This window comes from Mus caroli, chromosome 5, assembly GCF_900094665.2.
Source record: "Mus caroli chromosome 5, CAROLI_EIJ_v1.1, whole genome shotgun sequence".
Classification (NCBI taxonomy): domain Eukaryota; kingdom Metazoa; phylum Chordata; class Mammalia; order Rodentia; family Muridae; genus Mus; species Mus caroli.
In genome coordinates this window covers 85,152,709-85,169,011 of record NC_034574.1, presented here as the reverse complement: position 1 = coordinate 85,169,011, position 16,303 = coordinate 85,152,709, and the positions used below count along the sequence as shown (strand labels likewise).

The following is a 16,303-nucleotide window of genomic DNA, read 5'->3' as shown; positions in this document are numbered from 1 at the left end:
TCCTGGAACTCACTTTGTAGACCAGGCTGGCCTCGAACTCAGAAATCTGCCTGCCTCTGCCTCCCAAGTGCTGGGATTAAAGGTGTGTGCCACCATGCCTGGCTTAGAAGAGTTTTTAAATTGTAATATATTTTTTTTTAATTTTTAATAATTAGCATCTACTCATTCATGATGCAGGGCTTTATTTTGACATTTTCATATGTGTGCATTGTGGATTTTTTTTTTTAACCCAGTCTCCCTATAGCTCAATCTGGGGCCTTCCTTCTCTGTCTCTGAAGAGGTGGGAATATGTTAACATCATAACATACTCAGCTTTGGATAATTATATTTAGTCTAGATTATTTCTGTGGTACTAAACTATAGATTGCATGTAAGATTGTAACATTTAATTTGTTCTTTGAATACAATACCACGGGTGTTGTTTACAGTTGTTGGAGGATAATGTGGGTACTTCTATTTATGAGTATTCATGGAATACTTACTTATATGTTGTTTTTCTATAGGGATCTGTTCCAAATAAATTTTATGTTCACAATGATATGTTTCGTTATGAAGATGAAGTGTTCGGTGATTCTGAACCAGAACTTGATGAAGGTGAGCTTAAGTTGAAGGAAAGCTGCTCAGTAGTCTTCCTTTGTACTTTCTGTAAGGACGAAACTTTGGGAAATGGGCTGTTTATTTGAATTGAAACTCTTTCCCTTCTTTAGTTGTTGTTAGGGGAAGTATAGGGGAAGTGTGTACATGAAATTATGTAAAAGTCAAACCTAGGAAGACTGTATAGGTGACTTGTCTGTATAGACTAGAGTTTCGTACATATTCTGGAATTGTCTTGGGGATGCAAACACTTTTGTCAAAATGAAATGAGTGGCATAGAACTCACTTTCTCTTCCTGTTATGACTGTACTGTAGGTATTCGTCGTCCACTGATAAGAATACCAGTTTTCTCATTGCTACTTTAGAGTAGATATGACAACAGAACCAAAATAATGGTTTCTAGCTTCCTTGCTTTTCCTTTCTTTACTATTACATCTTGTTAAAATAGAGAATAATAATCAACTTTTTTCCTGCTTGTTCTCTTTAGTTTGTGGGGAACAGGGAATATTTCAGTGAATGACTGCCTTTGTAAGTCTACTGACATTTTAAACTAGCAAACCCTTAAACATACTCCAGTGTGTATGTTAGAGTCTATGTAAGCTTCTCTTAAAAAGATGTGTCCTATGTTGTCAGAGTCAGAAGATGAAGTGGAAGAGGAGCAAGAAGACAGGCAGCCGTCTCCTGAACCTGTGCAAGAGAATGCGAACAGCGCTTACTATGACGCACACCCCGTGACGTAAGGCTAGCTAGCAGTTGCAAGGTTGCATTTGCGTTGACCTGTAGTGAACTAACTAACTGTAAGGTAGTTCTTTCTAGGATTATTGTTGGAAGTTAGTTTTTTTTGGTGCTAGGTATCTCATGTGTGTTATGTACATTGCCACCAAACTACACCCTCAGCCTCCGCGAATACATTTTTGTTAAAACCGCTTATTTAAGACAGTATTTTGTTATTTATGACATGTATCAAGCTACTGAAAATTACTACTTAATTAAAAAAATTCACATGCCAGGCAGTGGTGGCGCATGCCTTTAATCTCAGCACTTGGGGAGACAGAGGCAGGCGGATTTCTAAGTTTGAGGCCAGCCTGGGCTACACAGAGAAAAACAAACAAACAAAAAAACAAAAAAAAAAGAAAAAAAAATGCATGTTTTGTATCGAAGCTGTGGTTGACTGTGATAATGCAGGCTGTTTAGGACAGTACACTGAATTTATTTCTGTAAAACTTTACTTTAATATGGCAGAGGGTGAGGGCCTGTGAAGGTGCTCACCCTGCAAGCCTGGTGTTCTAAGTTTTCTTCCTGACGTAAAGTGGAAGCCTGTCTGAAGGCCTGACCTGTCTGTCCCTACAAACACTGCTTAGAAAACACACACAGGGTTTATTCTTAACACTGGAGTAAACCTTGTCACCATTTAGATTTAAATGGTGGGGTTTGGTTGTAGTGATAGCATAACAATTAAGAGCACCAGCTGATCCCAGTACCCACGTGACTGGTTGGAACCCTAGACATGGGAATCTGTTACCCTCCTATGGCCTCCAAGGGCAGTGCACGTGCATGGTGTACAGACATACACGTAAGCGAAGCACCATTATGTGCAAAATACTAAAACCCATTTTTTAAAAATGTGATGGTGCACTCTAATCCTGGCACTCCAAGGAGGCAAAAGGTGGAGCTCACTGAGTTTGAGGTCTTTGTGGTCTACAGAGTCGAGTTCCAGGCCAGCCAAGGATACATAGTAAAATCCTATCTCAAACAACAACAAAAACCAGAAAGATGGGTATAGACTGGAGGTGAGTCTCTGGTAGAACAATTTCACTGGTATGTGGCTGGCAGTCAGGACTAGGGTTTTACCCATACCCAACACCACATGTGTATGACCAGAGAATACTTGCTTACAAATGCAGAACAGGTTACCCACAGGAGTATAACTAGTTTTAACTGTTAGTTTGGAGAAACAGTTTTATTTCATTTGAATACCTAGTGACCTAGGTGTTTCATTGTAGCAATGGCATAGAGGAGCCTTTAGAAGAATCCTCTCATGAACCTGAACCTGAGCCAGAATCTGAAACAAAGACTGAAGAGCTGAAACCACAAGTGGAGGAGAAACACTTGGAGGAGCTAGAGGAGAAGTCAGCCACTCCTCCTCCTGCTGAGCCTGCTTCTCTGCCTCAGGAACCACCAAAGGTGAGATCAGAGGAGCTTTTCAGATCTGGGACCTCACATTTTCATACTTGGTGCCATTAATACAGCATGGTTTTGGTTCTGTTATTTGAAATAGTAAGCTATACTTACATGTATATGAAAGAAACTTGAGTTCTTGTTGTTCTAAGGAGATTTTATGGTTTCTCTCTACCCCCAAAATATTCCTAAGAGTGAAATTTATAACTTAGATTCCTCTTGTCTGTATGCAGTGTTGAATGACTTACATGAAAGTCCATGTGTGAGGTTTTCAGTTGCTCATCTATCTCTTCTGATGCTCCAGGAGTCATGCAGTGTCCCTACTGAAGTTGATCTGTGAGAGACACCTGTTTGCGATATAAATGGGATCAGTTTCCTTACTCTACTAATTCTCTTGAACAGATAGATGTGTGGCACCCATAGTATACCATGTGAACTCTCTCTCTGTCAAGTAGACGGTTAGTAGATCTGGGCAGGAGAAGAGAGTAGTGCAGGAGTCCTTGCTCACTTTGTAACGTCTGCTGAGTCTCCAACAGCACTCTGCTCTTCCTGTGCTTCTCCCTAACACCATCACTCACATCCTGTCTTCCCCACGGGGAGAGAAGTCAGTCTCTGCTTCAGATTTTATAGCATGTTTAGTTGACAGTGGTTTGCCACTTGCTTATGTAGGAACTTGGTGTGGTTTCAGCAGTTGAGACAAAACAGCAGTCGTACCTTGCATAATGAGATTCTGAAAGTTGGCACACAGACTGGCATGTGTGTGTGTGCCTTTCTATTAGGAAGTCAGTCCTTCAATATAAAGGAACAGATTAGAAATGAAAACAGATTAAATATTTGGAAGTTTCCCTATAGGAATGTTGGTGGTTTTCCATGATTAGTAGTCTAGGTTTGTTGCATTTCCTGCAGGCTTTCTCCTGGGCTTCAGTGACCAGTAAAAACCTGCCTCCTAGTGGTACTGTTTCTTCCTCTGGAATTCCACCCCATGTTAAAGCACCAGTCTCACAGGTAACCAATCTGTGAACACATTGGATTGTATCCTTGTTACATTTGCCAATTGCTTACTTTTAAACATTTTTAAGTGAGTCAACCAGAATTATGGATTAAACATTAAAAGTGTATTAATAAAATGTCAGCGCACCCACTTTAAATGCCAAATCTCTATTAAAATAATCTACAGAGGTGGGATTTGGGTGTGTGCAGTACAGATTAAGTTGGTTTTACTAATATAATGTTGTCATTTTAAAGGCTTCTTTAAGAAAAATACTCCTTGAAAATTTTAACACTTAGCAAGAGTATTTCAGGCAAGAAATTTGGAAAGGCACAAAATAGAATGACATTTTTTTAAAAAAAAAATCACTGTTCTAAAGAAATAGAAACCTTGATATATGTGTGTGTATATATATAATATATGTTATATATTATATATATTTACATTGCCTAAACTCAGTCTGTGTTTGACACAGTTTGATTGAAGCCTGTACCAACTTATGACTGTAGTGTTCACCTTAACAGATCATTTTAGTATTCTGCTTTTCGTCTGTTTGTCATCTTATCCATTTCAGAGCTTTCCAAAACTGTGAAAATATGACACTATTTATGATGCTTGGTAGACAGTGTAGATTAAATTTGAATTTATTGGCATATATAGGTATCCAGTTTCCCCTACACTTTGAGTAGAGCTTCATTTTCCTAGAAAATTTACACTTGGTTATTGTATACATTTTTTTTTTTTTTTTAGATGCTCTAACATTAAGACATTGTGGTTTTGCCAGGCGTGGTGGCGCACGCCTTTAATCCCAGCACTCGGGAGGCAGAGGCAGGCGAATTTCTGAGTTCGAGGCCAGCCTGGGCTACAGAGTGAGTTCCAGGACAGCCAGGGCTACACAGAGAAACCCTGTCTTGGGGGGAAAAAAAAAAGACATGCGATTTTAAAAGTAACTAGTTATAACTTTCCCCCCAATGTCTCTACTACACACGTACACGGTGCCATAATACCTGTGTGTTGTTGATGGTGGTGGTGTTTTTTTCTGGTTAAGTATTTAAATGTGGTTGTATTTGATCCCAGTCAAAGCTCATCCCTAATGATTTGTGCTTTTCAAACCAATCTGGACCAGTGACTTGGGACTTTGAAATCTTTATTTCTGTCAGATTCACATGTGGAGCCTTTTGAGTTGTTATTTCAGAGATTTGGTGACACTGTAAAACTTAACTTAAAGAGTTTTGTGTTTACCTGTGTGCGTTCATGTGCACCTCGTGCATGCAGTGCCCTCAAAGTCCAGAAGAGTGTGTTGGTTTCCTTGGGAATGGAGATGCAGATGGTTGTGAGCTGCTGTGTAGGTGCTGAGGCTGGAACTCCCTTGGTCTGCTGGAAGAGAGAGCTGCTGGTGCTCTTCGCCCACTGATAAGTCATGGCAACAGTTCAATGCCTACTTTAAGAAGTTCAGTAATATATTCCTTTTGTTTGCCTAGCCATTGTGGTCAGTGTGTTATTTTCATATTTCTTTTTTGGGCGGTATGGGTGGGAACAGGGTCTCATTGTATAGCTGTAGCAAGCCTTGGAAATCAGAGATCCATCTGCCTCTGCCTCCCTAGTACTGAGATAGAAAGTACACAGATTTTCTTGTTACTGAGTCCTTAAAACCACCCTGCATGACAAGTATTAACACTCCATTTTATAGAGAGGAAAATTAGATCCTAGCATAACTCACCCATGTTTAGACAACTGAATATAGCTTGGCTATTGAATTTATGTAGTTGCATATCACACTACATGTGGTCTAAGTGCATACATTTTTCTTTAGTGTCTTACGGAGAATATTAGGTCTCTATTCATGACAGAATTTAAGATATTTAGTATTTAAGGTTTTTTTTTTTTAAGGTATGTCTTAACTTACTAGATTCTAAACTCTTAGGTATCTTACATTTGAGTCAATTTTGAAGTTATTTTATAATTTCCCACTCCATTAAAAAAATGTTTTAAAATTAAACCTTAAGGGGCTGGAGGGATTGATTGCTTGGCAGTTCAGAGCACACAGGGAAGACCTGAGTTAAGGTCCCCAGCACGTGTATCAGGTGACTTAGAACTGCCTGTAACTCCACTTCCAGGGGACCTGATGCCTCTGGCCTTTGTAGGCATTGGCTCTCATGTGCACGGGCCCACACTTAGGTGTACACACACACACACACACACACACACACACACACACATATAATTACAAATAATAAAATGTAAGCTTTAAGACTACCCTCGGGTCTTTGTGCTATGTATAGAATAAATTTGTGATATCTTCACCTGGTTTAGTAACCTTCAACTTATTTTGTTACTTTTGAACAGCTTTTTTTTTTTCCTTTTGTTTTAAATAGATTATTTGGTAAAAGAAAGTTAAGTTTACCTTAAGGTATTGGTAGGCACTGAGCTAAAGAAGTGGGTAAGTGAAGTCTTTGCTGGAACTGACCAGCTCTCTTGATAGCTTATACTCCACATACATGTGTATGGTTGTAGTGATGCTTTTTTGACTTGCTTTGACTATTTTTATTTTATATTTTGTTTGACATTCATTCGTAGGGTTTGCTGTAAGATCATACTTTTGGTTACGTGAAGTTAAATGGAAAGCCTTAATGGTAGGCTGTGTAGCCACTATATCTGTTAGGAATGCCTAGTTTTAATTGGTGGGTGAGAAGAGGGAGAAGGCATAGCTCCCTTAGCTGACATTTGTTTCTTAGTAAAAAGAACGATTCTTTGCTTTTTGTTCTTATGCACTGGCATTCTTGTCCACTTCCAAAGTCAAAGTTACCAAATCGGTGTACAAATTATTTATAAGATAAATTGTTTGGAGAATTTATTTTTGTAATAAGTTTTGAAATGTGTTAAGGTCAGACAGAACCTCAAGTTCTTTGATAATATTTAGACTGTTGTATTTTTTTCCTGAAAATTCTAAATGTAAGGTATATTTAATTTTTTTCAAAAAAATTGAAATGAGTATGGCTGGTTTTGCCTGCACATATATATATCTGTGCAGCATGCACTGTAGGGGCTGGAATAGGGCCTCAGATACCCTGGGACTGGAATACAGAGGGCTTGTGACTGCTGGGAACTGTCTATGCAAAAGCAGCAGGTGCTCTTTGCCTACCCATCTCTTCCCACGTCTTCTATTGAGACAAAGTCTTACTATGTACCTAAGCTTAGCCTAGAGCTCTGCCTGAGTGGACCAGGATGGCTGTAACTCACAAGATTGCACCTGGCTCTCTAGTCTCCTGGATGGTGGGATCAAAGGCTGGACCACCATTCACTACACACAGTTGCCATTTTTATTGATTTATGACACTAACATTTGAGTAAAATACATCTATTTTTCAATTCTGATTGGTAATATAAACTGTACCAAGTTCTGCTTTTGAGACTTCCTTTAGTGGAAGTAAGCATATAGTTATAAAATATGCCTTTTTATAAATACAGCTATAAGTATATACCACATCTCAGATTGTTAATATACTATTACACTGTATGTGCACAGACAGCATCCTCATTGTCAGGCTTATGGTGCTCTGAACTAGTAACTTGGGGAATGCTTGGTCCTTTCAGTAGTTTTTGCAGTCCCAGCAGTGGCAAACAGTAACAGTTTAACAAGTTTATGATTCCCTTGGCTGAGGCTGAAGAGATGGCTCAGTCAGTAGTTAAGAGCATTGGCTGCTCGTCCAGAGGACCCAGCACTCACATGGGAGTGCACAACTGTCTGTAACTCCAGTTCCAGTGGATCTGTTGCCCTCACACAGACACATGTAAGACATACATGCAAGCAAAATACTAATGCATATAAAAATTTTAAAAACAAAACAAAACAGTTCTCTCAAGGATTGCCATCTCCCATACACACAAAGCAAGATAGCTTGATAGGCTTTATAACAAAAATTGACCAGGCTGGCCTTTGAACTCACAGAAATTCACTTGCCTCTGCCTGCCTCTTAAGTACTGAGATCAAAGATATGCACTACCACACCCAGCAAAATTAACATTGTAACTAGGTAGATTCCAGGACATATGAAAAGATTTCATCTTGGGAAAATAAGTCGACACAGGGAGAAAAAAACAGGTTGTAAGAAAGAAGTAGGTAAATCTTTTAAATAACGTAATGTTAATACATATCTTGGGGTGACAGTGGCTGCATTGTTGTTTATATTTAGATTCATCTTTACAAATTATACTATCCCAGTTATGTGATTAATGAAAGTATTGCTTAGACCAAGGTCCTTAAAGATTATAAAGTGCTAGTTTTTAGTTTGGGATGCCCATAGTCCGTTGAATGCTTGCAGTGTCTTTTGATGATGATTCATTTAGTTTTGTCTTTTCCTTGGGCCATAAATGCTCGAGCAAGTAGAAAGCCCTTGGAGGTTGAAAATACTGGAAATGGCTGTTGTATGAGGGGAAATGACAGAAGTGTGGACGGATGGCATTATTGTTTACAAAATCCATGAGTGTATTTGAGAGTATTTGAGCAGTTGACAGACCTGTCCTGTCATTCCCACTCAGTTAAGGAAGACTGTTGTTCAATCCTTTCACAGGGCTTCTTGGACTACTTGAGATTTTATATGGAAACTCTTGTCGCTTAATTTTGAGATGTGGTTTTACTGTTTCAAGCTGGCTTCAAACAAAGATCCTCCTGCCTCAGCCTTCTGAGTGCATTTGCCACCATGCAAAGGGTTATTGTTCAAACTATTAAAGTATTGGTTTCAAGATGGTGGGATGGGCTAGGAGATGCTCCTGAGCACTGTTGATGTCCGAAAGCAGCAAACTAGGCATTTATTGAGGAATTGTGTGTCTATTCTTGTCTTTATAAGATAAGAAAGCCTTTTAACTTTGTCTTTTGTATGTATATGGAGTTGCTCATCTTGCATTTTGTGATTTTGTAGCAATAATTTACCTGTTTTATTGTGAGTATAATTTTAATTTTAAAGAGTGCTATTGTGTAAAAGCAGCTTAGTGTGAATTATTACAGTATTGAGTAAGAAAATTAAGATCTACCCTACAGTCCTAGCTTGGTACAGAATATCCTTTAAAAAGTATTTTCACACATATAGGAAATTATATAAAAACATCATAAACTTAATATCATTATCCTTGCTAGTGACTTGCTAATAGTTGCTTTGATTGGTTTTTCTCCTGTAGAAGTTACTTCTTTATAATATAAAAATTTTAGTAATTTTCCCATTATATTTTAGCCGAGGGTTGATGCTAAGCCAGAAGTTCAGTCTCAGCCACCGCGTGTACGGGAACAGCGACCTCGAGAGCGACCTGGTTTCCCTCCTCGAGGACCAAGGCCAGGTAAGCTCAGTTAACTTACAGCTTTTACTGGACAGTTGGGAGACTAAACTTTAGGGTTCATACATGGGTGTGTGTGAAGATGAGATTACTTAGATAGGGACCTGCTGCTGAGATAGATAGCCTGGGCTAGCTAATAACTCTTAAGAGAGGGCTTGCTGATCTCTATGGAGGCGTGTGGTTTGATAAAATGTGCCCTTTTACCATTTACTGATTGCAGCTGCTTTTAAGACATCGAAGCTGAGCTGTTCATATCCAGCTCACTGCGCACTCATCTTTTCAGGAAAAACTCTTAACACTGACTCCTCCTGAATTGAACTAACTTTTCATAACTGCATTGTTAGCTAAGGTGTAGCGAAGACCATTATTTGAATTCTGTAAGATTTAAAAGAGCTTTTCAGGGTTAGAGAGGTGGAGCAGCAGTTAAGAGCACTGTGCTTGCTCTTCCAGAGGACCCAGGTTCAGGTTCCCAGCACCTACATGGTGGTCAGACTTGTCAGTTCTGGGGATGCAATGCCCTCTTCTGCCCTGCTAGCAGAAGGTATATGCGTGGTGCAGAGACATACATGCAAAATACCCATACATATATAAGGCCGATTAATCTTCTCAAAAGAGAGAGTGTTTTGGATGCAAATGAGATATACTACTGTACCTCAAATTTAGAAGTATAATTTTATAAATAAAAGTAATGAGTTCTGAAGTTGCAGGCAGTGGTATTGACTGTCATGATCTAGGAAGACATTAAGTCTGAGCCGCTTGTTCTTAAGCCAGTTAGGTGTTAATGATGTTTCCTTGTGTGGTGTCTGTCTTCTGTGACTACTGCTATGTTATGAGAGGATTGAGTAAAATTATTTTTATATGACAATACTTTGGGAGGTAAGAGGCCTAAAAAAGGAAATGCTAGTAAGTTAACATTGGTTTGGCTGTGCCATTCAAAGATGAAATGTGCTCTATTGCAAAACACTAAGGCTGGAGGACTGTTCCGTACTGACTGAAAGTCTGCTTTGCTCCTGGGTTATAGAGAAATCCCTGTCCTTTGAGTACTGGTCATTCATGGTCTTACCCATAGTCCACAGTCTAGCAATCTAGCTTGGCCCTCACTGCTCTCTATCCACCTGCTAATAATACCCAAGCGTCTTCCAGGGCATGTCTGCTTTAGTAAGCCAAACCAGGAATTTTACTATTGGGTTTTTTGTTTTCTCTTTGTTCCCTTTCTTGTATGTTTTTGTTTATTTGAGACAAGGTCTTGTTGTGTAGCTCCAGGCTGATCTGGAACTCGGAGCTCTTCCCGACTGTTGGGATTTAGGGTATGTACCACTGTGCCTGGCACTAATATTGATTTTTCTTTCTAGTTCATTTCTTTTTTTTTCCTTGAGTCTAGTTCATTTCTTTGTACTGTTTTTGTATGTTGTTATAGGCTTTAGTGTTTTCCTTTCTTCCTGTCTTTCAGGCAGAGGAGATATGGAACAGAATGATTCTGACAACCGGAGAATAATTCGCTATCCGGACAGTCACCAGCTTTTCGTTGGTAACTTGCCTCATGATATTGATGAAAATGAACTGAAAGAATTCTTTATGAGTAAGTGGTTTAGTTTGCATTTATGTTCTACTTTTAAGTTGAAGTTTAATGGTTACTCTACATTAGATCAACATAGCTGCTCAGCAGGGCTCAGTCCTCCTCTTGTGGTCCTGACCTGCCTGCCCTCCATGAGCAAGAGAATCTGAACTGTTTGGGGGTGTCCTGTCCAAGTGGACAACAGGACTCCACGGTTTTCAGTACAACAACTCTACCATCTGACAACATGATGAAGGTTTCCCTTTAAAGAAAATATTCTTGAATTTAAATAAAGCCCTAAAGGAAGAAACATCCTTTTTGTCATAATAAAAGCCAGGATTTTGAATTACTTACCTCTATATTGTATCTTACCTGCTTCCAGTCTCACTTTAATTGGTTAGAAGGGAAGAAATGATAAAGCTATCACAATTGTCAGTGACTGTTGAGTGTTGTTTGCTCAGGTTCAGGAGATGAGGAAGAAGGTTGGAATCAACAGTCTTAGATTTAAAACTCCGAGGATTCTACTGGTAAAATGGGGTGGGGAAAATGTCTTCCAAAACTTGACAATTTTTTTTTCTCCTGTGGAGACAAGCGTCTGCTAAGGTTGTTAGGGGTACCGAGGTGGTGGCCCTCTGAGCAGCAGATGTCCTGTAGCAACCATCCTGCATAGCAGCTTTGCTGTGTTTATTTTCAGACGGATCAGAAACATGACAGTTGCTCATTCTGAACAATTAAAGTCACTAGGATGTTTTGTTAAAATATTTAACCCTTGGTTGTAATGTATATTTTCACAGGTTTTGGAAACGTTGTGGAACTTCGCATCAATACCAAGGGTGTTGGGGGAAAACTTCCAAATTTTGGTTTTGTGGTTTTTGATGACTCTGAACCAGTTCAGAGAATCTTAATTGCAAAAGTAAGTGATTTAAGGGGCATAAAAATTTTCTTTTTGTTGTCTATAGGATGAATTGAAACATTTAAAACCATAGAAAATCCTTCTTATGGTAAAGCTAAAAATAGTTAACTGTGAAATGGTATTTATGCAAAGAGTAAGAAGCTATAGTGTCACAGTCTGCTGTATGGATCGTTTGTTCAACTGAAAAGGGCTGAAGCTTTAATAGAAACACAAATCTTAATATAGACTTGTGTTAAAGTTTCATTATTTCCTAAAAGATTTTCTTATGTATATAAATTAATATCTGTCTATTTTTGTGTAACCCACTCATGTCATTTTTCTGTTTTAAAGCCAATTATGTTTCGAGGAGAAGTACGTTTAAATGTGGAAGAGAAAAAAACAAGAGCTGCCAGAGAGCGAGAAACCAGAGGTGGTGGTGATGACCGCAGAGATATCAGGCGCAATGATCGGGGTCCTGGTGGTCCACGTGGAATTGTGGGTGGTGGAATGATGCGTGATCGTGATGGCAGAGGGCCACCTCCACGAGGTGGCATGACACAGAAACTTGGTTCTGGAAGAGGAACCGGGCAAATGGAAGGTCGCTTCACCGGACAGCGTCGTTGAAGTTCCACTGTTGGCAAAGTTTTGGCAGTGGTACCTAACTCATCGTGTTTGCATTCTTGTTAAGTTTTTTTGGCTTTGGAATGTGACACAGCCTTTTTGATCATTTCTTTGATGTGAAAAGCATCTTTTGGTTATCAGTTAAATTGAGGTGGACATTATTTCCCCAATTTCACAACAGGATTCATATTGTTAATTTATAAAGCTAGACTTGGAGAATTAAGGACTGAGAAATGACCATATCTTAAACTGTCTGCAACAAAATGAACTTAAAAAAAAAAAAAAAAAAAAAAAAAAAGGACATGCCCACTGAGTTCAGGTCATTTGAGTTAAAAAAAAAAATCCTCTGCTGCACATTTTGTTTAAGTGTTAACTGTTTCTGCTATTAATGTTGGAAACACAAATAGTGCAATTTGTGCAATTGGAGAATCTTGCCTTTTTTCTTGTCTCCCTCCCACCCCCAACACAAACAAACAGAAGCTTGTACGTATTCATTAGAATGCACTATCGGGTACTCTGAAGTCATTAACATTGAAATCTGCACCAGGAGGCAACAGGGGAAAAAAAAGTTTGATCTTCTTTTCCAGTAGAGAATAGTTTGTGAAATGATGAGGGCATTCTATCTGCTTGCTGTGACCAGCGTGTGCACACAAACCTTAACAAGACTGCAAATATTCCAGAAGGAAGTCATTTAGTTATGAACGAAATAAGAAAACTGAGAACTTCAAAAGCTGTGGTCTTAAATACTAGACCAGGTTTAGTAGCTCTGTTTTGTCAGTTTTCTATTTGCCCTCTTAAGTACAGGGATGGATGGATGGCTGCTCAACACACTCCTCCCCTCTCTCCTTTAAGCTGTGTCCACTGAAAGCTGTCCTTCCTGTATTCTGTTCTCTGGTAATGTAATAAGCATGATGGTGCCTTCTATTACATCATTCCAGTCTTGCTGGTGATCCTGTACGGTGTGGTCTATGAATTGCTGCACTGCAAAGCCACACAGCTGCAAAACGTTGAAGAAAATCATTGATGTATAAAAATTGCAGTATCTTTCAAATCAGTAAAATGGATGCTTATTATTTATCTTGTTCTTCAGTTAACATCTTCTGTGTTCTGTGTGGGAGGGAGGGAGTCATGTGTGTTTGAAGGGAGAAGTCCATTGAGTCTCTAATAGACTTTTCTTTCAGCTCCAGTGTGAACTATAAAACCATAATCACTCAGTTCTTGGGAAAGTCAAACAACGTGGTGGACATTTTGTCACATTTTAGAAGCAGTCAGATTCCCAAAAACAGCACGTGAGCCTGAGTGCGGATACTGCAATTTTCAGAGGGAAGAATGGCAGCTCTTAGGGCGGGGGACGGGAACTGTCACTCATTTTGCACAACTGTTGAACTGATGTCAGCACCCAAATGGCTCCTGAATTTAAGTCTGGGAGGACATCTTTTTATTTTTACATGAATCTTTAAACAATTCTGTGAGCAAAGTTTCTAGCTGCTGGATTGTTGTCTGTCTTTATAGCAGGTCCCAGTGAACCACAAGAATGGCGAGGGTTATCTGGTTACAGTTGGAACAATCAGTATATATCAGATTTCTGGTGTTTCAAGCAAGAAGCGGAGTAAATGTGTGTGACCACTTAAAGCTGCTTGTTAACATGGAAGACTTCTCCACTCTCCCTTAGTGAGAATACACACTTGACATGGGAGCAAACTGGTTCTGAACTTTGTGACTGTTTGCTAGTGACGTAACTATTGGTTTTTTTTGTCAACTGGGCAATATGGGTAAAATTTCCTTTTTTCCCTAAGAATGAGGTCTTCCATGTTTGAGGAAATGTCTTGCACTATTGCATATATTTTGTGGACACAGATTTTTGTAGTTTCCATTTTGGAAGGCTAAAGTTTTTTGTTTGTTTGAAACAGTTTTACACTTTCTAATGTACAGTACTTGAAGTTCGTACTAGAGAATTACTTTGTAGTTTTGAAGCTTTTATCCAAACTACTTTGAAATAAGTGGCTTTCTTGTCAGTGGTTTGCCCCCCAGGTGTAATTTTTCTTTTGTTATTATTCCTCTTCCTATTGTGTATGGGTGTGTATATGTGTGTAAATATTTCACACAACATCTGTACAAGCATATATATTTCAAATCCAAGATATTGCCCTGTAACCCATATCTACTGTTCTGGCAACAAGAGACAGATGTTAAGTGTAACAGATAATTGGAGCTACGAGCCATTCAGCTTCAGCCTTTCCATCCCACAAACGAGACATTAGACCATCCCATGGAGAAGTTTACATGGTGACTGTTCACCTGCAGTACTGTGGACTTTGAACATTTTGTCCCCTTTTCAGTGGAATACTAAAAAGTACTCATCTACCATTACTGTTATTTGCTGATTTTTATTTTATTTTGATGGTAATATTCTATCCTTATGACACTATTGCAACCAAATTGGCTTTACCATCTTGGCTTTAGTAGGTATAGAAAGTGGATTACCATCTTTATTTTGTAATGTGTTAAATAAGCATTATATGCTGGTAGAATCTAGTTTAATTGTTTCAGGTGGAAAGTATTCTTTTGAGTTTCCATTTTGAATGTGTTTGGACTAAAACAATAAACTACTGATGTCTGCAGCATTTATCTATGTCCCTAATTTAATCTGAAGTTATATTTTCTCAAATATTTTCTTCCAGTTGCATTTTCTATGGCCTGAATGATAAACAAACAGCTTGAACCAACTGCTTTTTTGTTTTGGTATGTAAAAAAGCGAAACAAGTTATTTACACATTGTCAGTACTGGTCTTGATACCTAGTATAAAAGTAAAAGGGGCTGGAGAGAAAGCTCAGTGGTCAAGAGCACTGACTGCTCTTCCAGAGGTCCTGAGTTCAATTCCCAGCAACCACATGGTGGCTCACAACATCTGTAATGAGATCTGATGCCCTCTTCTGGTGTGTCTGAAGATAGCTACAATGTGTACTCATAAAATAAATCTTTAAAAGAATAATAAAAGACTATTATGGTAAGGTTGCTCAGTGGTTAAGAGCATTGACTGGCTGCTCTTCCAGAGGTCCTGAGTTCAAGTCTCAGCAACCACATGGTGGCTGGCAAACATCTAGACTAGGATCTGATGACCCCTTCTGGCGTGCACATGCAGACAGAACAGTCATCCATAAAATGAAAGGTTCCAGTAGTGGGCTGAGGACAACGAGAAGGCTGGAAGTACACTTAAGTAGCTGTTGGGAGGGAAGATCTGTTCCCCTGACTTTTGGCGGGTTAGAGGCAGATGATCTGAAGCTCTGGCTCAAACACAGCCAGATGCTAGCCTGGGCTGCAGTAACTACTAAATGTGTGTGGAAGCAAGTTGTAATCTAAACATCTATATGCTGTCTTGAAAAATAGGCAGACATTTTGCAGGAACAAGTTAGTTGGTCTGGGATTTTTAATTTTGCAGCAGGATCTGGAGGACTCAATCAGGCTGGTCTCTTCACAGTTACGGAGTCCAGTGACCCTGTTGTTGCCTTGGGCCCTTAAATGCAGGGGCTGCTGGCAGCATGCAGGTTAAAATATCTTTGTGGTGTCAGACATTGACCCTAGGACCATTTTCTTGCTAGGCAAGTACTTTTGTGAAATATATGCAACTTGACTCAGGAAATCCTTTTAATTATTGGTCAACGATTTTCAAAAAGCAGTGCCCCTCCAGAAAGAAACAGCTATGTTCATAATACTTGTGACAAGATTTCAGTAAGCTTTCCTGGAAAATAATTGCTTAAAAGAAATTTAGGCAGGTAGGGTGGCACACTGCTAACCCTAGCACTTGGGGCATGGTGGCAGGTGCATCAGTAGTTCAAAGTCAGCCTCACCTGAAGCTTGGCTGGGACACCCTTTCACCCACCCCTCAAAACCCCCGACTCGGAAAACAGTGTTTCTAAAATAATGATGGTTCCTGGTTGCTTTTGACAAATGGGAAACAGGGCTAAAATCCCCAGGTCTGTTTATTGTGTATCTGTTGCACTTAATATCCTTCCAAGAAGTCTGGTTTTGGCATTACCAAATATTGACACATGAACTATGTGAGTTGCCCTTGATTTCTAAAATTTGGATTAAGCTGGTCATTTCCTTGGAGTCCTTTTGTGACTGGCTACTCTATTTCCATTTTGA

General features: G+C 39.2%; 1 protein-coding gene and 1 non-coding gene across 8 annotated transcripts in view; both read left to right on the top strand.

Moving 5' to 3' along the window:
• G3bp2 (G3BP stress granule assembly factor 2) overlaps positions 1-14,784 on the top strand; it is an 84,648-nt gene extending 69,864 nt beyond the window's left edge. For 4 of the 7 annotated variants that reach the window (XM_021161935.2, XM_021161932.2, XM_021161934.2 and 1 more), the window contains exons 5-12: positions 504-594; positions 1,228-1,330; positions 2,598-2,778; positions 3,679-3,777; positions 8,989-9,091; positions 10,539-10,667; positions 11,438-11,556; positions 11,887-14,784. In XM_021161935.2, the coding sequence (XP_021017594.1) occupies positions 504-594; positions 1,228-1,330; positions 2,598-2,778; positions 3,679-3,777; positions 8,989-9,091; positions 10,539-10,667; positions 11,438-11,556; positions 11,887-12,159 (1,098 nt within the window). In that variant the 3' untranslated portion in view covers positions 12,160-14,784. The remainder of the gene's footprint in view (positions 1-503; positions 595-1,227; positions 1,331-2,597; positions 2,779-3,678; positions 3,778-8,988; positions 9,092-10,538; positions 10,668-11,437; positions 11,557-11,886) is intronic. The other 3 variants (XM_029477123.1, XM_021161938.2, XM_021161939.2) reach the window with 1 other exon arrangement.
• LOC115031190 lies at positions 10,744-10,872 on the top strand. Its single transcript, XR_003836810.1, has one exon.
• Positions 14,785-16,303: the final 1,519 nt, after the last annotated feature.